We start from the raw sequence: 24,632 nt of genomic DNA, 5'->3' as shown, positions 1-24,632 counted from the left end.
GTTTATGATTTTTCAATTTCCTCAATCCCGATTTCAAAAGCACCGTCTCATTCATTATGTTCATGTTTTGAATTGTTCAATTGCGAAAAAGTTTGAAATTATTCACTATGCAAACACGTTTTTCACAGAATGCCTTTCACGAAAATACTGAGGTAATTTTTAAGTTTCAGGCAACTATAATGACTCAATAAGAGAAAGTCATCAAATATGCATTAGCTCCAATTGGTGGAAATATGAATGTTATCTTTTCAATTGAAAATGTGGTGCGATAACAAAATTCTTGATGGTTGCAGATAAATTTCTTCGAATGAGATATGCAACATCTGTTGAAAGAATTTATTGAGTATAATTTTTTATAACTGTAATGGGTTTGTTCATTCACCGTCCTATTTGTGTTGTTATTAAATTTTTTTTTCGTTTCATATAATTTTTGTTATTGGTTTACGTCCCATCATTTCAGGATATAAGAAAAATTCAATAATCGTTTCTATAGAAATTCATATGTTAAATTTTATTATTATTCAGATACATCAACTAATCGAACAAAGTACTAATCAATGATACTACAAATGGTCTTATATACATTATTTTTATGGTTTTTTGAAAAGTAATTTATTTAATTCCATAACGTGAAATATAACATCATTATAGAGCTCGATTTGGAATTTTGAAATAGAAATTTTGATGTCTACGAAAATTATTTCTTTTCTTTTTTAAGGTAACACTATATTGATTGAATTTTTCGGTCTCAAAACCCTTTTTCATTTGAGATGCTGTAAATTCAAGAATTTTCTTGATCAGAAAGGCATTTCTCAAGCATGTATTCAAATGAATTTTATCCTCTTCTTTTGTTTTGTCTTCTTCTTATTCAGGTTCTGAGTTCATATTCACAATACTGAATCATTTTTCATTTTGATGTTCTGTTTTTCTGCATCATGTATGTATATCTGTATGTTTATTGACAATTGTCTTAATAAACTTATTGATTGATCACAAATTTTTCCGCGATACGGCTCAGTTGTAGATTTCTCAGATTTCCAACTGATATTTGACACATCCCTTAACTCGCCATTTTGAATATCTTTCACTTCGTTAACTATTTTCTTGATCAGTAAAGTATTCCTTATGTTCAGTTTATGATTTTTCAATTTCCTCAATCCCGATTTCAAAATCACCTTCTCATTCATTATGTTCATGTTTTGAATTGTTCAATTACGAAAAAGATTCAATTTATTCACTATGCAAACACGTTATTCACAGAATGCCTTTCACGAAAATACTGAGGTAATTTTTAAGTTTCAGGCAACGTATACAGGGTGTTTCATCATAAACTGGCAAACATATATATTCGTGTAGAGGACATCGGGAGAATCATTTTTGCCTTATACAATATATCCCGTTTTCGACGCATAAGCGAGATTCTTATGGCTGTTGTCAGTTTTGTATAACACTCAAAGAAACGGTTTTTGGTCAAATCTCAGTATTTTTGGGTCCTCTATTCAGAAAAGTTGATGAAATCCGAAAAAAGAATTACAAAATGGCGGAAAACCTGCAACGTTCCAAATTTTTTTTTTCCGGTGTTCAAATTGAATTTTAGTTTCTGAATGAACACAATTTTCTAAGAATTTCTGTGCAAAAATTTTTTCAAAAATCGAACACAAATTTTTTTTTACATGTCTACAGCGATAAAAAAATTTCACCCGAAATGGATGAAATTTTGTACAATTGTACTCCTTCAATTATCAATCACGAATATGAAAACAGAATTGTAAAATATTAAACGGTTTCGTTACTACAGCCATTCAAATGTTTCGTTCAAACCTCCAAAAAAAATTTAGAATGGCTTCTTAGAGTCAAAATTATTGAATTATTGCTATTTCCAAAAATTCCGGATGCTAAAATGTATTTATACAAAAAAAATTCGGTGAAACTTAGTTGGGAGTCGAACCCTCGATTCCAACGTAAGTATTAATGAAGAAATTAAGACAGTTCTGATATTCGTTGCTAAGCAACGGAAGTTCGTAGCTCATAGAATTCTACTGGTTATTTGAATTTCACTGAATATAATCTGACTCAGCGGAAAATCTTCAAGAAGATCTGGCAGAATCTCCGTCAGGAAGTGATAATAGCCGTTTCCAGTCAATGTTTGAGGAAGAATGTATGGTCCGATAATGAATTTATTTTTTATTCCCGCCCAAACATGAAAACCTCTTCTGGCTATTTTTTGATACCGTAGCATGCGGATTTTCTCTATGCCATAAAATATTATTTTTTTCTGTTGAAGAAACCATCCCTATGAAAAGTGTCATAGCTTCATCCGTAAATAAAATTTGATGGAGAAAATCCCTATTTCCACGTACTCTTCTCAAAATAAACTGACAGAATTATTTTCTTCTATGAAAATCACCGTCTTCTAAAGTTTGGCAAAGTTGGAAATGGAACGGATGGAAGCTGTTCCTTTTGAGTACTCTCCAAACAGTAGTTTTACTTTTATTCACTGGAGGGTGGTTCGAAAGAGTTCTTGTTGAAATCATTGGGTTATCTCCTACTAAATTAAGGATGCGATCATCGTTTGTTCTTATTGTTTCCTTCTTTTTCCGGTGCAAACTTCCTTCTTCACGTAATTTGCGTACTGTTTCATAAAAAGTTTTGAAGTTTGTCAAATTTCTGCTTGGAAATCTGCGGGAGTAAATTTCCCATGCTTTTCTGCCTGAGCAATTCGCTTCATAATAAGCCTTCACAATATCATTTTTTTCCAAAAGAGAATATTTCATTTTCGTTTCCAAACAAATTCGTGTCACGATACTTGCGAAATTATATTCAGTGAAATTCAAATAACCAGTAGAATTCTATGAGCTACGAACTTCCGTTGCTTAGCAACGAATATTAATATCCTTAGAACTGTCTTAATTTCTTCATTAATACTTACGTTGGAATCGAGGGTTCGACTCCCAACTAAGTTTCACCGAATTTCTTTTGTATAAATACATTTTAGCATCCGGAATTTTTGGAAATAGCAATAATTTAATAATTTTGACTCTAAGAAGCCATTCTAAATTTTTTTTGGAGGTTTGAACGAAACATTTGAATGGCTGTAGTAACGAAACCGTTTGATATTTTACAATTCTGTTTTCATATTCGTGATTGATAATTGAAGGAGTACAATTGTACAAAATTTCATCCATTTCGGGTGAAATTTTTTTATCGCTGTAGACATGTAAAAAAAAATTTGTGTTCGATTTTTGAAAAAATTTTTGCACAGAAATTCTTAGAAAATTGTGTTCATTCAGAAACTAAAATTCAATTTGACCACCGGAAAAAAAAATTAGGAACGTTGCAGGTTTTCCGCCATTTTGTAATTCTTTTTTCGGATTTCATCAACTTTTCTGAATAGAGGACCCAAAAATACTGAGATTTGACCAAAAACCGTTTCTTTGAGTGTTATACAAAACTGACCACAGCCATAAAAATATTGCTCAAAATTGACGTTTAACACCCTGTATCTCGCTTATGAGTCGAAAACGGGATATATTGTATAAGGCAAAAATGATTCTCCCGATGTCCTCTACACGAATATATATGTTTGTCCAGTTTATGATGAAACACCCTGTATATAGCTCTTTTTTCTATAATGACTCAATAAGAGAAAGTCATCAAATATGTATTAGCTCCAATTGGTGGAAATATGAATGTTATCTTTTCAATTGAAAATGTGGTGCGATAACAAAATTCTTGATGGTTGCAGATAAATTTCTTCGAATGTGATATGCAACTTCTGTTGAAAGAATTTATTGAGTATAATTTTTTATAACAGTAATGGGTTTGTTCATTCACCGTCCTATTTGTGTTGTTATTCAATTTTTTTTTGTTTCATATAATTTTTGTTATTGGTTTACGTCCCATCATTTCAGGATATAAGAAAAATTCAATAATTGTTTTTATAGAAATTCATATGTTAAATTTTATTATTATTCAGATACATCAACCAATCCAACAAAGTACTAATCAATGATACAACAAATGGTCTCGTAATATAATATAATATAATAATATATTTATTTCCATAATCAAAACATACATTGAAAAGAAAATACGTCAATATAACTAAATAAACTATGCAAAACTAAAACGTTCAGATTTGAAAAACAGAAATCAAGTACTCCTCGACATTGTATGATTCCAGATTTATCAATAATTTTTTGATTTGATTTTTGAAAAGGTTTCCTTTTAGTATTTGATAACTCCTCGGAAGCTTATCAAACAGCTTCAAGCACATATATTCCACATTTCTCTGCGTCAGTGAAAGTGAATATCTGGGAAAGTGAAACGGGTGGATGCGCCTTGTTCTATTGGAATTTTCATATTCCCGAAACAGATCATGGTTGTTCTTAAAAAATAATGAGCATTTTAGAATATAAGTTCCTGCAGTAGTAAGTATTCCCTGACTTTTAAAATGTCCGCGACAAGATGTCCTCGCAGTGAAACCAAGCATGGTTCTGAGTGCTCTTTTTTGGACCACAAAAATCCTCCCAACATCCGAACCGTTACCCCAAGCTATGATTCCATAGGACATGATCGAATGAAAATTAGAGAAGTACACTGTCCTCATAACCTTAGAGTCGGACTGCAATGCCAAAACACGGAGAGTGTAGAGAACAGAGATTAATTTACTACGCAATGAGTTGATATGTTCCGACCAATTCAGCTGATGATCAATTAGAACACCCAGGAAGCTAGTACTGGCGGAAACCTTCACAGCTTGTCCAGAGAGAACAATATTTTCTGGTTTATTAATTCTTGAATGCGAAGTACTGAAAACAACACATTCCGTTTTGCTTGAATTAATGGTTATTTTATTTGAATAACACCAATTTGCGATGGCATAAAAGCCTCTTTCAGCCATCATGACAACCTCCGAAATACTAGAAGCCGCCACCAGTAGATTGGTATCGTCCACAAACATGACGACCTCCGGATCCAACCGCACATCTGCAGACAAATTATCACGCAATTCTATTTCCCTACTCTCTGGTGTGCTCCTAACAGGTAGCACACTCATATCTGACCGAAGTTCATCCTTCAACAAAATGTTGTCTGGTAGGTTCTTCTTCTTCTTCTTTCTCTATGATAGGCACAATTGCCTGTTTATTCTTCATAACCCGCCTACTCTCAATGGACGGTGAGATTATCGCTCCATCGCTTTCGTGGTCTTCCCAAACTTCTTCTTCCAATGGGGGATTCATCACGTGCTATCCGTACTATTCTTCGTTGGTCCATTCGGCTTATGTGGTCGTTCCATTCCATCTTTCGGGCTAGCACCCAATTGCTGATATTGTCCACTCCACATGTCCGCCTCACGTTGTCACTTCGTTCTCTGTCGAATAAAGTCTTTCCAGCGATTTTCCGCAAGATCTTCATTTCGCCGACCTCCAAGATCCTTTTTGTTTTTGCTGTATCCGGTCTTGTTTCCGCTGTGTATGTCATTATAGGTCTTATGACAGATTTATATATTCGTGCCTTAGTCTCAGTGTGTAGGTATTTGTTTTTCCATATCGTGTCATTCAAACAACCAGCAACCCTCAGTGCTTTGTTTGTTTGTTGTCTGACTTCCAACTCAATGTCCCCATATCCAGAGAGTTCAATACCTAGGTATTTAAACTTCATTTCCTGTTGAATAATTTTATCATCGACAGCAAGTTTGCATCTGATTGGTATTTTAGATGTTGTCAAGCTTTTTGTTTTGGATGCAGAAATGACCATGTCTGGTAGGTCGTTGATATAAATTAAGAATAAGAAAGGACCGAAAATACCTACATTCACTTCTGCATCTAACGATAGATATTCAACACCTTTGATTTTCAAGGAAACCCTCTGTCGACGATCCCTTAAATAGCTCCTCATAAAATTCAATTGTTTATCCCAAATTCCATAAAAGTTGAGTTTTTTCACTAGATCGTCATGATTGACACAATCGAAAGCTTTTGAGAAATCTATGAAAAGACCGGTAATTATAATTATACGACGGATCATGCTACTGGAATGTACCTACTATAGTTTTTCACTGCTGGTTAAATAAACGTGGCAATTCTTTTGCTACATTCAGGAATAAGATACTTTTTTACCATCGTTTTTACCACCTATAGTAAGTTATTAAAGGATTATAGGTAATATCTTAATTGCATATTGATAGTGGGGAGGAGTAAATAGGTACATGAAAAAATTTCTTCAGTCATATGATTGTGAAATCATTTAATTCTATTTATTGGCCTTAATTATAGTTTCGGATCTAGTGGAGGTATAGTTTTTACAAATAATCTCAGAACCTTAATGTTATATGAACTTATTTATAATTTGGACAATTCCTAAAGGAGAATTGTTGAATAACATATGTATTTACAGAAGAAGCAAGTATTAAAAACATTCGATTCACAATAATAATTCGTTCAAAGTTCTTACGAACTATGTTAAATACAAATCTTATGAAACTAATTTCCAATATACCTGAGTAAAAAATAATACATGTTTATAATTAGTAGTTGAAATGTTATTGGAATGTTAGAAAATTCTATTGTCTTTGAAGATTCAGTTAATAAATAGAAAATGGTCAATAACTTTTTCAGTCTCTTCATGGATTGAACTAGGTATTATGTCATCATATCGATTTCCAACAGCTTAATGCAGTTAGTTATCAATAATAATGACCAGCCAAAAATAAAAGGAATGGTATAAGCCATTCCGTTTTGTTTTCTATTTTACATTGTAGGTATATTTGAAGAAAAAGTCCTAATTATAAAATTCTTCATGAAATTTACTATTATTGTTGCATGACGAGCGTGAACATTTTTCATGAACCTAAAATGTGCGAATAAATAGAAGTCAGTCAAGTCAAATTAGAGTAAAAAGAAGGTTGCTGAATAGTTACTCTAATGAATCACGAATGGAGAAGATACTATTGATAACTAGATGATATTTCATGAATGAGAAATATTATTCGCAATAAAAAAATATTTCCTACTCATTTATCGCACTCTTATATTATTCATATGTATAATTCAGAAGATGTTATAATATTTTTTATTCAACTGAAAAAGTTATTGTTATTTCATAATGATAATTTTCTGTTTTTGTACATTTCTTTAAAACAAACAAGGCACAAATTCCTATAGACCGATCTTCTATCTATACTACAGAAAATAGAGTGTCGATGAATTCATATTCAAATACAAAATAGTTTACATTACTTATAAATCCTTTTTAAGAGGTAAAATCTTTTAAAAACAACACATGAACATTATTCATAATTCGAAGGAGTTTCATAATTGTGTTTCTAGGTATTTCTTGATTCATATGATCATTTGATGTACATTTCCCAAGCTATCTTGAGTACCTAGTTCTCGAGGTATTTGCCTTTTCTTGTAAAAATTACTTGTGTATTTCGCGGGAGCAATGTATGAAATCGAATGTGTTTTATATATACCGGGTGATTTTTTCAAGTTGAGTCATTCGAAAATATCTAAAAGGAAACATCTTACAGAAAAATATTTCGAATAAGAGGTTAATGGTCTTAATGCGAAAGTCTACTTAAGCCAGAACCATCTTTCACTTTCCCCTTGTGAGGTTAACTTCGGTAATTTCGACGACAAAAAATGCAAAAGTTTTGTAGGAATTTTTCACAAATCGTTACAGATGGCTCGATAATAAAGTTTAAATTTTCCGTCTGAAATATTCATTTCAGTAATCATTCACATGAAATTTCAGTCATAAATAGTCCAACTATTCGTTGAAATAATGGAAAACCTTCTGAGCAAAAAGATAAACTGCTTGACGTTGAGATTTCTACTCGATTCAAAATAATCTTCTTTCAATCAATACATCCTTATTATTCAATGGATTTGGTTTTTGGAACCAAATAGAACAAAACCAAATAATTTCGCCATTTTCAATTGATCAATGACAACACATGTACTGAAAACAAACAGTTCAGCAGAAAACTCCTTAATTTCATGTGAATCATGAATGGAACGATTGCGCTCAAAATTATCGAAGAAATCTTTCATTTTTTTATACCTCAAATTTGGGAACAACCTGTATAAATCATATTATTGTACAATTATTGGTCGCAATATTTTTCTAAAGTTCAATTCAATGGATCCCCCCGAGATTTTTTTCTAGCTACGGCCTTGAATAGTTCACTCAAACATAATATGTATGTACCTATATGTATATCAGCCAATTCCGGCAGAAAGGAGGAGTTTATCATGAAAAATAATATCAATTCACCTGAATTTCAAATAGGCCCCAATTTATTAGCAGTAACTTAATGGTTCAATCATTTTGTTGTTTTGCGTTTGTGGTTTTATCTCATATTCGTACTTTCATCGGAATTATCTAAACTTGTTTTATTTCAAATATTGTAGGTACGTAGATGCACTGATCTCGTTTCTCTTTTAGCAATTTAAGACACAATCGGGGACATTTTGAGCACCTGTTGTGAAAACGGTCAGTTTTGGAACGTTTCAACATAAATTAATCCGTTATGGTTAGTACGGAAGGATGGTGGACGAAAGAAGGGTGAAGTCGCTTCATTATTCATATAATATCAATTGATTATATAAAACAATGAAAAATAAGATTATGGTTTGAATTCATAATAAAATTTTCCAGTCGACTGGCAATTATCACCCCTAAGAAGTTCATTAATTGATAGTCACCACGACCACCCACTATAATTCTTTGTGATTTGTCAGCAATCCATTTACCGACAACCACCACGATCAGCACAATCCAGAGACTCTGATATTTCATCATCCCAAGAAATCACCTGAACTCTATTATTTTTTTTTCATTTACTCCAGATGAGCTTGCACAATATTCAATGGGTCTTTTTGGATTAAAACAGTCCAGCGAATTTTTTCTAGACAATCATTATGGTTGTTCCAAGCCCCAATAAAATCCAGAAATGTGTTAAAAATCTAAGAAAGATTGGTACCATCGTACAAAATCACTTGGACCCGAAGGTACTATAAATACATAAATAAATATTTGCAATGATTTATGATGATTAATTGATGATGCTTTGATCCAGAACCCTGAACGTTCAGCACGTCGAAACGCAGAAGAACTAAGATCTACAATGAGTATTTTTGCTGTAAGCGTTCAACATTTAGAAATGATGATATTCTTTGTTACTTGAGCGAAGAAGTGAACAATTGCTATTGAGCTTCCTGAAGATATCTATAATTGAAGAGAAGGTTGCTAGAATCCAGAGGAAAATAGTCAGAGGAGTTAGGGAAGCTTCTGTGGTAAAGCAATGAGATGTTTTTTTAGAAAACTGGAACAAAGTAACGATTATTTAAAAAACGTCAAGTTTCAGTGGCTTACTCACTCACTTTTGTTTCTACACTTTTTTTGATGTAGGTACTGTACATTCCAGAAATTCAGGTACATACTGTTATTGGTGGTGGACAGATATATCTTGTTCACAAATTTTTAAACAAGTAAAACAACGAATAATGAAGCTCATTAGGAACAATAGAGAAGCGCAATTTTTCAGAGAGAGAGAGAGAGAGAGAGAGAGCTACCTTTTATCCGTGAAGAAACTTACATATATCAATATCCCTAAGCAATGGATTTCGGAACCACAAATTGGTGAATGCGTTAAACTGAAATGATTCCTGGTCACGCCACTCCTCTACTCATTTTCTGGCTAATGATGCTGGAATTTCAAGATGGAGGGATATTCAAATGGGGGTTCGTAATTTGTCCAAAAATCGAGTGGAGCTAATACTGAATAAATTGCGAAAAGTTTGTGTACATTGTTGTACGGAATTATGTACTTAGGTTGCTATAAAAGTATTTCAATGAAATTGCTCGACTATTTTGAATAGGTTTAGGACGTCAATGTAAAAGTCGTTTGAACTTGACGTATATACACAAAGGCTGTCCCGAAATTGAATACATCATATGAACCTATATCCAAAAACGCTCCGCTTTCGATATACGGGTGAATTCTCCGAAAACAGTTATTTTGAATCTTTGTCGAAACTTATTGGAAAAAATATGTGAAAATTTGTACAGTCCTGAGATTTTTCAGTCCCTATGGAATGAAATACAATAAATGACCCTAGTCAAGTCAGTGACGGGGGGAAACGTAGGCAAAATCTCGATAATTTTTGTCTTGAAACATTTTCGGCTTTTTGAATATGGATTCATCTGAAACGTACCCATCTTCATAATCTTCATACCAACTTATCTTCATCGGATGTATGGTTTCGGAGAAAACTCTATTCTGAGAATATACTTTATTAATGCGAAATGTGTATCTGGATGCGCTGCTAAGCTAACTCTTATCATTATGATTGTAAAGACGAAAGGTATTCTAGTAATGCGTTTAATTGTTTGTTATTGTGAGTAAACAAATCAGAAAAAATTAAATTAATGTTTCATCGTCAAAAATAGTTTTCATCATGTAATTTCAAAAATGAAGTACATTTTAGAGAGGAGTTTTTTCGAAAAAGGTTCATCCTACGAACATGAGACTAGTATTTGTGTAGAAGTGTATCTTCCTCAGGACTTTATATTCAAAATGCCAAAAATGTTCAAAGACAAAAAATATGGAGCATTCTGAATACACCTTCCCTCGAAACTACCTGCCACTGAGGGTCAATTTTTGTATTTCATTCCATAGAAAATGAAAAAATGAGGACTGTACAAATTTCCATACACATTCTTCAATTATTTCAGACAAAAATCCAAAATAATTGTTTTTGGAGAATTCACTTCAACATCCTGCATCTTTAAAACAGATACTTTTCGGATATAGATTCGATGAAGTTTTCGACGTAGAATATGTCGTTGAATTTTTTCAATTTTATTTCGGGACACCTATTTATATTTATATAACTTATTCATGCTTTATGAAATATGTGTACATAACCAGCGTGAAAGGCAAAAAATTTTAGACATTTTGACCAGCATTTTGATGGATCTCATTTTTCTGATGCTCTGGTGGTTGTCAGTTTTTCTGGTTCATAAATGGTACAAAAATTGTACTTTTTTTCAAATTTTCTCCTCGTGAATATCAAATTACTATTTCTTTTTCAAACATCGATTTGAGGAATACATCGATACAAAGTTGGTATACAAATCTACACAACAATTTTCTGTAGTATATTGTGCCAACCTAAAAATCATCATTTTTTGGATGGCAAATAAGGGAACCAAACTATCAGTTGTTAGGTAATTGACGAAATGGGTAGAAGGTTTCTCAAAAGATGAAACTTCCTTGATACACCAAAACCGTGGAATTATGAAATTGCGTGTTACGCATATAAACCCAGTCTATTCAATTTGGCCGATAAGAAATTGTGAAGTATGAAGACTAATGGTTTGGGGCAAACTTCAACATCCAGCTCCTGAAACAAATAATATCTATTAATTTGATGAAAATCTATTGTCGGTTATACAGGCTGTCCAGGGACTAACTGTACATACTCTCACCAAATGTAGAGTAGGACTAGGTGAGTACGGATTGACTGCAAAAAATTAATATCTGCCTTTCCTAAGAAAACTACAGGGTGAGTTTGCATATTCATGGAAATAATGAAACCATCATCAAAACCAACTTATCGGCGGAATTCATTGAAATTTGGTATGTAATTGACACATGTCGAGATCGAGTCAGACCCATGTAAATGTTTTCAATATTCCAGGACCGGACTCATTATTTCTCATTTGAAGGGTTCAACTTGAAAATATCACTTTGTATTTTTAATTTGAAATCATTGTTCATATCTTCAAAAAGTATCTATATAAACTCAGCTTCAATACACGGTATCACTTGAAGTTGTCACATTAAACATTCTTCTTTTATGAATTTTTGAATTTGGACAAAGTTTGAAAAATTTAATTTATTCACATGAACAGGATAATAAAAAGACGATAAAAAAAACAAATAAATTCCTTATATTGGAATTCGAAAAAAGTAATTTGCAGAGCTGTTCGAATTCAAAACCATTTGCTTATATCTTAATATACACATCGGAAAAGTCTAAGGATATTCTTCGAAATGATTGGTTTTGAGTTAAAAGAAAGAAAATTCGAGGAAATTATGTATAGATGTATTCAATAATTGTTTATATACTTCAAATAAACCGAAATTTTTATAATGAAAAAGTGAAAAACTGAAAAAAATCGAAGTCTCCAAATTGCGAAAAACATAGTAATTATTCTTAGTAATTTTTTATCGAAAATCAATTCAAGTTTGGCATTTAATACAATGTGTGGCCTCCTCGTTGATTAATTACGGCTCTACACCTACGATTCATAGACAAAATCAGATTGTTTAGGTCTTCCTGATTTAAATTTGTCCATTCAGCTGTCAGAAGCTCCCTGAATTCTAAAACATTTTGGACGTTTCCCATATTTGGCGTAATCCTTCTTTGAAGCATGTCCCATACATGTTCTATCGGATTCAGGTCCGGAGATTGTGCTGGCCATGGCAAAACATCAATTCCCTCATTATCCAACCATTGTGTCACAATACGAGCGGTATGGGGACGAGCATTGTCATGCATCAAATGGAAGTTTTCACCAACAGCTTCTGCATAAGGTTGTACAATTGGTTGCAGAATATTTTCCAAATATTGCTGAGCTCTTAGAAAACCATCAGGAAAAACGAGCTCTGTTCTACGTCCAATGGAAATTCCTCCCCACACCATAATTGTACCACCTCTATAACGGTGTACTTCCTGGACGTGTCTGAAGCGTTCTAAATTACCAGATCGTCTCCATAGTCTTATTCGACGAGAATCTGGATGATATCCGAATCTTGATTCATCTGTGAATAAAACTGTGGACCACTCATTGACACCCCAATTTTGAAACTCACGACACCAATTCAATCTTGCAGCGCGATTTCCTCTGGAAAGTGGTGGACACCTAATGGGCCGTCGGGAATGAAGATCGGCTTCATGAAGACGATTCCTCACAGTATCTCGCCCAATGGTCAAATTATGAGCCCGTTGAAATTCCATAACCAACTCAGGAGCCGTTATAGTGGGTTGCCTTCGGGCGGTCAAAACCAAAAATCTGTCTTCAATAGCAGTTGTACAACGTCCACGTCCTGGATGATTTTCGGCAGGATTTCCAGTTGTTCTGAAACGCCTCCACAAACGACTTATAACACTTTGTGAAACACCCATTCGCTCAGCTGCATCGACTTGTCTCATGCCCCCTTCAAGTAAACCAACCACTCGATTCATCTCTTCCAAAGTTAAATGATGTCGTTCCATAATAAAAAGAAGTTGATAGAAAAATATTGTCGATGTTATAACCCAAAATCGATCTAACGAATGCATGAAATGATTAAAATCAAATACAGAAATTTTAACTGCGACATTCATTAGTTTTATTTTTATCATATCTCCCATATTTTCTTGGCTAGCATATGTATACAACCAAAATTCATTCCGCATGATGATTTCAATTGATAGTCTGCAAAAAACTTGAGATAAAAGCAATATGCGATTTACCATGCGAGATATACTGAAATATCCTTAGACTTTTCCGATGTGTGTATATCAGAACAGTTTATTATTTTATTCAACTAGTTCCTTGACTGGATGTGTTCAGCATTAGCCATTCAATCAAATTCTCCCCATAAGAAATAATGAATAGGCGAACTCACCCTGTAGCTTTCTTAGGAAATGCAGAAATCAATTTTTTGCAGTCAAGCCGTACTCATACCTAGTCCTACTCTACCTCTGTAGGAGTATGTACAGTTACTCCCGAGACACCATGTAAACTGTATATGAGGTTATAATAATAATAAACTTTATTGATCCTTTCTGACATCAAACAAATGTATTAATGTATAGGACAAGCCATATAAAAATAGTATACAATTTCATAGAGAGAAAAAAAACACAAAAAAAAGATTCAACGAATGGAGTCCTTAAGGAACTCACTAACACTATAGTAGCAACCTTTAATCAATAGCAACTTTACTTCTCGTTTGAAAGACCTTCCATTCATTGATTTCAACCTACTAGGCAAACGGTTGTACAATTTAATGCCCATAAAGCTCGGTGAGGACTCATATTTAGCTGTACGATGTTTGGGGAAGGCTATGGTATCAGTATGGCGTGTTTCATACCCATATACCGAGAGTTATAAAAAATACTGTTCGAATGATCACAATATGAAAAAATCAGTAAATCAATTGTGTGAAGATATTTCAATTATTTTCAAGTATACCTATTACTGCAAATTGTGATGTCCATTCGCAATTTTTTTAATTGAGTAGGTATGTTTCATGTTTCTCATTCATTCTTTGATTATATATGTATATAAATCACATCACATACAGTGACTAGAGTATTGGGAATTTAAAGTCTTGAAACATAAAGGGACTGTTTTTATTGCTTCATTGGCACAATTCCATACTGACGCGGAGTTCGATTGTTTTGTGTGCGTTTGTCAGCTCAAATTAAACACTTTTTTGTGATTTCAATAATGAATAGGAATACAGAATGAGAAATCTGTTTTAAATTTTACGTCGCAAAAAGATCTTAATGCCCAAGCATTGAGAATTTTACTCAATCGATTTTAGCGAGAAAAGATATGGGCCAATCCCTGAAACTGTGAATTGTGACAATAAAGTATCTTTTGGAATTTGTAGTAATTTGATTACTCTGAGTTGAGGTGCGGCTCTGGAGCAAAAATGTAATTTCTGTATTGGAAATAACAAGGGCTTTATTGATAATTGATGCCTCTTGTTACTAGATACAGGGTTTTCCAATAAGAGGTTCCATTTTAAATAGACAGCTGTCATCTAATGACATTTGAAAGTAGAAACCACGCCATTACTAAAAACAAAACGATACACACACTTCAATACGCATTGCAATTGTTGAAACTGACTACAAAAATGGTTATAGTCGGAGTTAGCAAAATTAAAGCAATTGAATCGAAGCCATATGTGTCGCGCTCAACAAAAACTGAAAATATTGGTGCTTTAGCCTGTAGTGTTGACGAAAACTCAGGTCTGTCGTTTCCTCTTCAATCTTGAGATTTAGGCATTTTTTTTTTCGGAAATGGCATATTGTGGCGACTTCTCATAAAGCTCTACATAGCAACAATAAACACAGCATTCAGTAGCCTAGACGTTAAGAGGTAGACTCACTCACCGAGATGCGACAAGGTGCCGGGTTCGAGTCCCGGCGGCTCCCGATAATAATAAATTCCCCAAGCGTCTGTGACACGGCACACACAAATATACCAAAGTCACACTGATGAGTCCGGTGTGTGTGCCAGGGACGAAACGCATAAGTAGGCATATGTGAAATCCTACATTGGTGACCCCGACGTGATGGGAATGGCCGTCTTAACGATGTGTCCTGGAAAGCAGACGGTTGATGCGTAGCTCCCATATATCTGCAATTTCAAACGAAACTCTAGACGCCCATTCCCATTACGTGCAATACGTGCTCCTTGGTCTGCCGCGGTATAGCGGACCTGAATAGGCGGCATTCACCGTCCGCACGATGCCGCGAGGTGCAGCTCTGATTAGGCGGCAATCACCCGGCTGCACCGATGACCTCGTAACACGCATAAGTTTCGTTCCTCCGTCACTGGGGAGGGAGTCATGTGGCGGCTTCTCATAAAGCTCCACATAGCAACAATAAACACAGCATTCGGTAGCCTAGACGTTAAGAGGTAGACTCACTCACCGAGATGCGACAAGGTGCCGGGTTCGAGTCCCGGCGGCTCCCGATAATAATAAATTCCCCAAGCGTCTGTGACACGGCACACACAAATATACCAAAGTCACACTGATGAGTCCGGTGTGTGTGCCAGGGACGAAACGCATAAGTAGGCATATGTGAAATCCTACAATATATTGACGTGGACAACAATTATTTTCAACGAGATGGTGGTACGTGCCACACAAGCAACGAAACAATCGCAATTCAGCAATAAAAGTTTTCTGACTGTTATTGCTCGAAGATATCACAATTGGCCACCGAGATCTTGTAATTTAACACCTTTAGACTTTTTTCTTTAGAACCACGTGTAAGATAAGCTACATGCCAAAGATCGATTCAAGGTCTTAAAGATGGAATTCGTGAAGTGATCGAGGACTTACAGCCGCCGAGGTGCGAATTGGTCATGGAAAAGTTCATGAAAAGAAACTGTAGCCGTGGTGGTCATTTGACTGATGCCTGATATCGTTTTCCATCGAAAATGGCACACCATTCTCTTAAGAATGGAATAAACATCCATTCAATTCTCTTGGAATATACTCGCTTGTTTTTAATATCAGAATGAAGCTCGGAATGAAGCCTCTTATTGGAAAACTTTATATACACTGCGCAAAAGACCTAATGCACATTATGGAAATCTCAAATTTATTCTGCAACTGAAGGTGTTCTCAATGATAATTATTTTTATCAGAATTATGCATGCATATGTTATCCACTTTCGACGTTTTTCTTCAATACAGATGTTTTTTCCCAGCAGGAATAAAAAAAGATGAGATTATCAGATTTTAAATGTATTGGCTCCATTCTGAAATCAGTTGTTCTCGATCAATTCTAGTGATCAATAGTTTTTCTTTCGTTTGATTTTCTACATTCGATGGCTATGCAACGCGAAACACGCAATTTGACCCAAGAGGAATGTGCCCAAGCGGTAGTGTTGCGAGAAGAAGGGTGGACATACACAAGAATTGCAGAAAGGTTTGGAGTTTCCCATACAAGTGTGTCCAGAATGTTGCAGCGATTCAGGGAGACGGGTATGAACGTCCGAACACCAGGACAGAGGGTAGACCACGGGTAACAACTGCTATTCAAGAACGTTACTTGAGAGTTTCTTCGTTGAGACACTGGTTTGCAACCGCTCGCCTCCTTCAAAATCAGCTTGAGCAAACTCATTGGGTGCAAATTAGAACTCAGAAAATAAGAAATCGCCTCAGAGAATATGATTTAAGGCCTCGTGTAGCGGCAAGAGGCCCAGCTCTTACCCCAGCCAATCGAAGGGCGTGTTTGGATTTTGCGAGAGAGCATATCCATTGGGAAGAGGCTGATTGGGAAAGAGTTCTCTTCACAGATGAGTCTAGATTCTGCCTCTACCATTGTGATCGACGTTCCCTTGTTTACAGACGTCCACATGAAAGATATGCTCAGTGCACTCTTTCCAAATCAGCCTCTTCCCAATGGATATGCTCTCTCGCAAAATCCAAACGCGCTCTTCGATGGGCTGGGATAAGAGCTGGGCCTCTTGCCGTGACACGAGGCCTTGAATCATATTCTCTGAGTCAATTTCTTATTGTCTGAGTTCTAATTTGCACCCCATGAGTTTGCTCAAGCTGATTTTGAAGTAGGAAAGCGGTTGCAAACCGTTGTCTCAACGAAGAAACTCTCAAGTAACGTTCTTGAATGGCAGTTGTTACCCGTGGTCTACCCTGTCCTGGTCTTCGGACATTCATACCTGTCTCCCTGAATCGCTGCAACATTCTGGACACACTTGTATGGAGAACTCCAAACCTTTCTGCAATTCTTGTGTATGTCCACCCTTCTTCTCGCAAAACTACCGCTTGGGCACATTCCTCTTGGGTCAAATTGCGTGTTTCGCGTTGGATAGCCATCGAGTGTAGAAAATCAAACGAAGGAAAAACTATTGATCACTAGAATTGATCGAGAACAACTGATTTCAGAATGGAGCCAATTCATTCAAAATCTGATAATCTCATCTTTTTTATTCCTGCTGGGAAAAAACATCTGTATTGAAGAAAAACGTTGAAAGTGGATAACACATGCATGCATTATTCTGATAAAAATAATTATCATTAAGAACACCTTCAGTTGTAGAATAAATTTGAGATTTCCATAATGTGCGTAAATTCTTTTGCGCAGTGTATTTCGAAAATTTCTTCGACAACTGACATGAGCTCGAAAAATTTGTTGATGATTGGGCTATTGATTGGCCTGAGTAAATTTTTTGTGAGGAACCAGCTTTGGAGGCGATACCTACAGTAAATGTGGATTGTGGAGGAATAATATATCTTCAAACCACTTTGTTTGATTCCGGTACTTACTAATTATGAATTTATTTGATCATTGGTACATTTCTTGAAATAAATAATTCTCTTAAAACAATGTCACAAGATTGTTTATTTTAATCAATTTATGTATGTTTCTTATTTATCATTTTGTTTCTTATTTTTTTAATGAGTTATTTCTCAAATTCATTCATTTGACGAAGCGTTATAAAACAATTGACAAAAATTATAAGTTTCAAATAAAATACATATAATAACAAAATTGGGAAAATATAATAAATGAGAATCACATATGAAATCTATTAATGATCAAATATAAAAGGTAATAAAATAGTATTAATATTATATTTCAATGATAGGCATTTTGCATTTTTCCTGACTAGGAAGAAATGTGGACACCTATTATTGAACATATTTGAGTAGCATAAGATGGCTTACCACTTCGGATTCCTCCCCATTTCCGCCGAAGTCCAAAAGCAACATTTTCTTGCCATCATCCGAGGAATGCCTAAGTTGATCGAAAGAATGTCTCCAGAGTGTGCGGGAACCGGTTCCTGCTTCCAGCAAGGTGAAACCGTTTTCGTAATGAATCACTAATTGAGCAGGCCTTCCTTTCCAGGAACATCCTGCGGAAAACACAATTTTCAGACATTGCCCTTCGAAGTAGTGGATTCTGGCAAATAAAATTATCTACTGCATAAATGCTTCCAGTTATCTTCGTTGAAAATGCCCAGAATATTCCGAGAATATTCCAAGATAAATGAAAATATGAAACTTTAAACGCATCGTTATGGAACGACTCTTTTTATTTTATTAAAACTAAATGGTGACATCTTCACATTTCGTGGGAGGGGTTTTATCTCCCTTAACCCCACCCAGTCTAAACCTATGAACTATTTATTTAACAACAATATAATATTGAATATTCAAAAATCCTGAATTAGTGCTTCACAAAATTCAAGGTTCGAGATCAAACAAGCTGATATTCATAGTCAATGTTGACTAAGCTGAAACAATGATATCAATCAATCAATGTTATTTATTTTACCAAATTTAGTACAATAATTTTCAAGAAATACTGTCAATTAAACCAATGGTTTGTGCCTGACAGTAACAATCATTACATCTAAACAGTTTCAAAATCAACAAATATACATGAACCCATTTTAGTATTTTCATTTCACTAGCTTATAATTATACACACATATTCTCTTATTTATTATTCCCTCTTTTTATTATTTTCTCCCCATTTTATTGATTCCCCCCCTATTTTTGCTCCCCCCCCTATCGACAGAGATGAATGCAGCACAGTACAACTCAAGAATTAAGAATTGTGTATTTTATTTTTCTGACAAAATGTCTAAGGTCACTTACACGCTTTATCTCCTGAGGTAAGGCGTTGTATAATCGTATACCTACGTGTGCGGAATGTTTTTGAGAAATTGTTTTCTGTATTTTCGGCGTTTTTATTTGATTTTGGGATTGACTTCTTGTGCTATAAGTATGCTCATACCTTACATAATCTACACGGTGTTTATATATCATCAACAGAGCATTTTTGTGGAATAATTGTCCAATTGTGTACACTTTAGCTTCATTGAATAGAGAGTGAGAGGGGTATAAACGATCTTTTTTCATTATTATCCTCAGAATGAATTTCTGAGTGGTTTCCAAACTTTCGAGATGAGTTCTATAAGCTGCCCCCCAACCAACTATACCATATTCCATAATTGACTGCGCTAACGCAAAATAAATTGTAAATATTGTTCGTTGTGATAATATATTGACTAAAAGTTTGAATTTTGGTAATGTACACCTAAGTAATTTTACTATATGTTTAATATGCTCATCCCATCGTAGCAATCGGTCTATGTACACGCCTAAGTATTTTATCTTACTGGCTTCTTCGATAAAATTCCGACAATCGCAATTATGGTTACAGTTCTTTTTCTTATGTATTTTTAGGGTTTTTATATTTGGATAAGTAGACTCCGTCAACGTAAAAGTGATAAATTTCGTTTTCTGAATATTTAAAGTTAACAAAATATTTTCCATTTCCCTACAAATAACTGCCAACCCCTTCTCAGCTTTTTTAGTGACTGATTCCCACGTATCATCCACGAATATATATGAGGTATCATCGGCATAGGCCACAACTTTGGTATCCGAATCAAATTTTAACGTTAGTATTTCATTAATATATATATTGAATAACAAGGGTCCCAGGACTGTACCCTGAGGAACACCGTAGTTGATTATCTTTGCATTACTCTTCACATTATTGACTTTTACTATCTGAGTTCGATCTTTCAAATATGTTCTGATTAGGTCAGCAGCTATACCTCTAACACCGTACTGCTCAAGTTTCTCAAGTAAAATGTCGTGAGAGACCGTATCGAATGCCTTTTCCAAGTCTACAAACATTGCGATTACCTTCTTGTTTCTATCGATAGACTCGTATACAGTTTTTGTGACTTCGAAGATGGCATCACTGGTACTAACTCCAGTCCTGAAACCGAATTGTCTATCTGATAGTATTTTATGTTTATCAAAGAATTCGGTAATCCTTGTTTTGAGACATTTTTCAAAAACCTTAGCTATGACACCTATTACAGATATGGGTCGATAATTTCCGACATCAACCTTAGATCCCTTTTTAAAAATTGGAGAAACAATGCTCTGCTTGAATACTATCGGAAATTCGCCCTTCATCATAGACAAATTCAAGACATATTCTAGGGGTTTCAAAATTTGAGAGGCTATTTGCTTAAGAGTATTTGGTTGAATGGAATCTGGGCCTGGGGTGGCATTGGCTCTAAGCGATTGAATTTGATTGAATATCTCTCTTTCAGTTATTGGCGACAAAAATAATGATTGTTTGACCCATTTATGTTTGATATTTGAGTATGTTGATTTATTAGATTTTTTAATTTTTTCGGCCATATTTGCTCCAATACCACAAAAATAAGTATTAAAATGGTTTGAAATATCAAAATGGTTAGTAATTTGGTCTCCGTCATTGTTTACCACTTTTTCTATCTTCATTTCTCTTTTACTTTCTCTACCTGTTGCCTGATTCACAATCCGCCACAATTTTCCGACATTGTTAAAACTTTCATCTAATTGACTCTTATAATAAAAATTTTTTGCATTTCTAATTAACACATTCAACATATTTCTATATTTCCTCAATTTCTCCTTCAGTTCCAGATTGTTAATATCCCGACTATATTCTCGATACATTTTTTCACGTTTTCTTATCGAGACTACAAGACCGAAAGACATCCAGGGTTTGAGTGACCTATGTTTTTTTTTTATCGTGACTTTTTTTGTAACTGTGGAATCATTTATATGTTTCAATAAGATCGACAAGAAAATCTCCGTTGAATCATTAACTGACTCATTTTTATATAAACACTCCCAGTTTTGAGAGTTCAGTTTAGAACGCAATGATTCATAATTAATCTTCTTAACTATTTTATGTTCCGGTAAAAGTTCATGTGTGTCCTGCAAATCGCTCCCATAAAGTTTCAAAAATATGGGAAAATGATCAGTAATATGATATTTAAGAACAGCAAATTCGATTTTGTCACAACTGCCACTGGAACATTTTACAAAAAAGTGATCCAGGCACGCATTACCCCTAGTGGGTGTGGAAAGATAGTGAACAAAATTGTATGTATGCAAGATGTTTAAATAGTGATTTGTGTCCGACGAAAGAGGGTCGAGTATGTTGATGTTAATATCCCCCGTGAAAATAGTAGTGTTACTCTTCTCTAGGTGTTCTCGCAGAACCTCCGATAAGTCGGCAAAAAACAAATCTACATCCGTTGATGGAGGTCTGTATAGAGCAAAAATATCATAATTTAATGATTTTTTGGAGCAGGATATTTTCATGAAAACTATCTGTTGTTTTTTGATCAATGTAACCGTATGTGAAATATTTTCTTTGATAAATGCGATAGTACCATCGTTTTGGTTATATTTTGAACCACTATAATAAACAATATATCCTGGTATACTTAAAACATTCAAATCATCCACCTGCCATATAAAATAAATGTTATTTTGTACCATGACGATGAACTGCATTGATAGATATAAAATTGGTGTTTGTATTTTGTCGGCAATTGAGCATTTTATACACTAGTTTGTTTTGCTCCAATTTCAATATTATCTCCAATCTATATAGTTCTCTATACAAAACATTTGAAGGTGAAAGAGATATTCGGTGGTCCAGATTTTAGTAATAACTTTGACATCAGATAGAACAACTCTCTTTATGGAAAAAATTCCAATAAATATATCTCTAACAAGCTTCGTTTTCGAGATACAATGTGTTAAAGTTCGAAAAAAATACAGTTCTTTACTTGTAACTGAAGTATTATTACATTCATCGTTTTAATATTTAGGTATTGAAGTCTTGATAATGTGATTGTTCGAAGTAGGTATAGAGGTGCGATGATCCTTTTCTTATTGAAAATCTACACCATCGACTTTTTTTCGAAAAAAATTCTGATATCAACAGAGCTTCGTCAAAAAAAAGTATCTTGAATTATCATATTTTCATAGAATGTACCACTTTCGAGAAAATCGATCACAAGCAAATATTATCCTCAAAAATCTACAAAAACTAATTTTTCCAATTTTTCCGTAAGGGATGAATAAATGTACAAAAATTGACATAGTGTATTAAAACTATTTCAGATGGAAATCAATTGAATAATTCTGAAAGACACTCAAACAATAAAAAATTTTGTGAATATTTTTAATGTGTCTGATAAATTTTGAATTGAATGCCATCTGAAAGCATTATCATATACTACGTCAAAATTTGAAAAATTGATTTTTGTGGATAGTATTTCTTTGTAGTCAATTCACCGAAAATGGTACACTCTATGGAAGTACTTCAAGAGACCTTTCTTTTTTAATGAAGATCTGTTGATTGAAGAAATGAAATGTTTTCGAAAAACAGACAGAGTTGTAGATTTTCAATGGGGCAAGGATCATCTTACCCCTTTATCTACGCCACTGGATAATTCATTTGACAGGAGACACTTACCTAATTCGAACCATTATACATTACCGAAACTTCAATACCAGAAAATTAAAACAATGAATATAATAATACTTACTACATAGGTATAAGTAAACATTGATTTTTTTTACAAATTTTAACACTCAGAAACAGAGCTTGTTAGGATATATGTTTATAGGAATTCGTATATAGGAAAAGTGTTGTTCTATTCGACGCCAAAGTTAAATTTGTTCTGCATAGTTTTACTTCATTGAATATGACTTTACTGCAGGTTCTCCAAATAGGCAACAATTATTTCAGTTGGTACAGGAAGAAAGAAGTATACCTGGTGATTTTTCTTAGTTGAATCAGTCAAAATCTCGAAAAGGAAACATCTCACAAAAAATATTTCGAATAAAAGCTTAATGGTTTCGAGGAGGAAGTCCACTGCCAGAACTTGTTCCACGTAGAGGTAATTTTTTTAGCAATAAATTATTACCTCTGTGGTTATCATGTTTATTAATGTTACTATGTATATTGAATCATTAATAAACATTATTATTATTATTCAATTCCCCCTTGTGGGGTGTACGGGGGACGGGGGTTAACTTTTGAATTTAAAACCCGTGATTTTCATTGTAGATTCGTATTCCACGGCAAAAATACAAAATATATGTACAGGGTGGGCAAATAAGCGAGGTAAGCGGCTATATCTCAGGATCCACTCATCGTAGAGACTTGCGGTAAAAAAATTTACTACTGAAGTGATAAGGAGAACACACTGGAAATTGTTTTGAAGTTCATACCTCTACCGATAGGGGGCGTAATAGCGATCGTCGAGTAGAAAAATGAATTTTACTCGAAAATGTTTCACATGAAGTTGAAGAAAAAATATCATCACTGTAATTCTTGGAAAATTCTCTATCTTTTCGAATTGTCACTTTCGATTTTACGACTTCAAATAAGGGTAGGTGAAAGGGAGAAATCTGACTGATTGAAACGCCTGTAACTTCAGTTTGGCGCAACATTTTTGAGCAAATTAGATCTCGTCTGAAAGATGATATCTTGTTGATTGAGGAAAAGATATATTCATAATAAATTTGTTTTTGCTGCTTTCGGTAGGGGGCGCTAAGTCAGAAGTTCATTGTTTTGTTCATTTTACTCCGAAATTTCAAATGTAATGATAGGATTTCCTTAACAGAAACAGAAATTACATCAAATTTGCATGAAAAAACCTGAAAGTCGCAAAGCGATAATTTCAGGCGTTCTGAAGTTATGGCTGAAAGAAGATATTGTTCAACTGATGCACTGCGAAAAACCAAATTGTGTCTTCAAGTTCTAAAAGAAACAGAAATCCCATCAAATTTGTATGAAAAAACCAAAAGGTCGCAAAGCGATAGCTCCAGACGTTCTGGGGTTATGGCGCTTTGCGACCTTCAGGTTTTTTCATGCAAATTTGATATAATTTCTGTTTCTGTTAAGGAAATCCTATAATTACATTTGAAATTTCGGAGTAAAATGAACAAAACAATGAACTTCTGACTTAGCGCCCCC

At 34.3% G+C, this 24,632-nt stretch overlaps 2 protein-coding genes across 2 annotated transcripts in view; both read right to left on the bottom strand.

Annotated features, from left to right (window-relative positions):
* Positions 1–5,169: 5,169 nt before the first annotated feature.
* LOC123673370 lies at positions 5,170–6,030 on the bottom strand. The gene has a single exon (XM_045607856.1). It carries the CDS (start codon positions 6,028–6,030, stop codon positions 5,170–5,172), a length of 861 nt encoding a protein of 286 aa, XP_045463812.1.
* Positions 6,031–9,561: 3,531 nt separating this feature from the next.
* The window catches only part of LOC123671918 (beta-1-syntrophin), a 272,357-nt gene continuing 257,286 nt past the window's right edge, over positions 9,562–24,632 (bottom strand). The window contains exons 5-6 of the mRNA XM_045605808.1: positions 18,500–18,687; positions 9,562–11,414 (exon numbers count right to left, since the gene is read on the bottom strand). Of these exons, the coding sequence (XP_045461764.1) occupies positions 11,322–11,414; positions 18,500–18,687 (281 nt within the window). The 3' untranslated portion in view covers positions 9,562–11,321. The remainder of the gene's footprint in view (positions 11,415–18,499; positions 18,688–24,632) is intronic.

The sequence above is a fragment of the Harmonia axyridis genome, chromosome 2 (assembly GCF_914767665.1).
Source record: "Harmonia axyridis chromosome 2, icHarAxyr1.1, whole genome shotgun sequence".
Lineage (NCBI taxonomy): Eukaryota > Metazoa > Arthropoda > Insecta > Coleoptera > Coccinellidae > Harmonia > Harmonia axyridis.
This window is presented reverse-complemented; position numbering and strand designations above follow the sequence as displayed.

Excerpts from the sequence above, each read along its gene's own strand:
- LOC123673370 (XM_045607856.1), bottom strand. The coding sequence starts at position 6,030 with ATGATCCGTCGTATAATTATAATTACCGGTCTTTTCATAGATTTCTCA.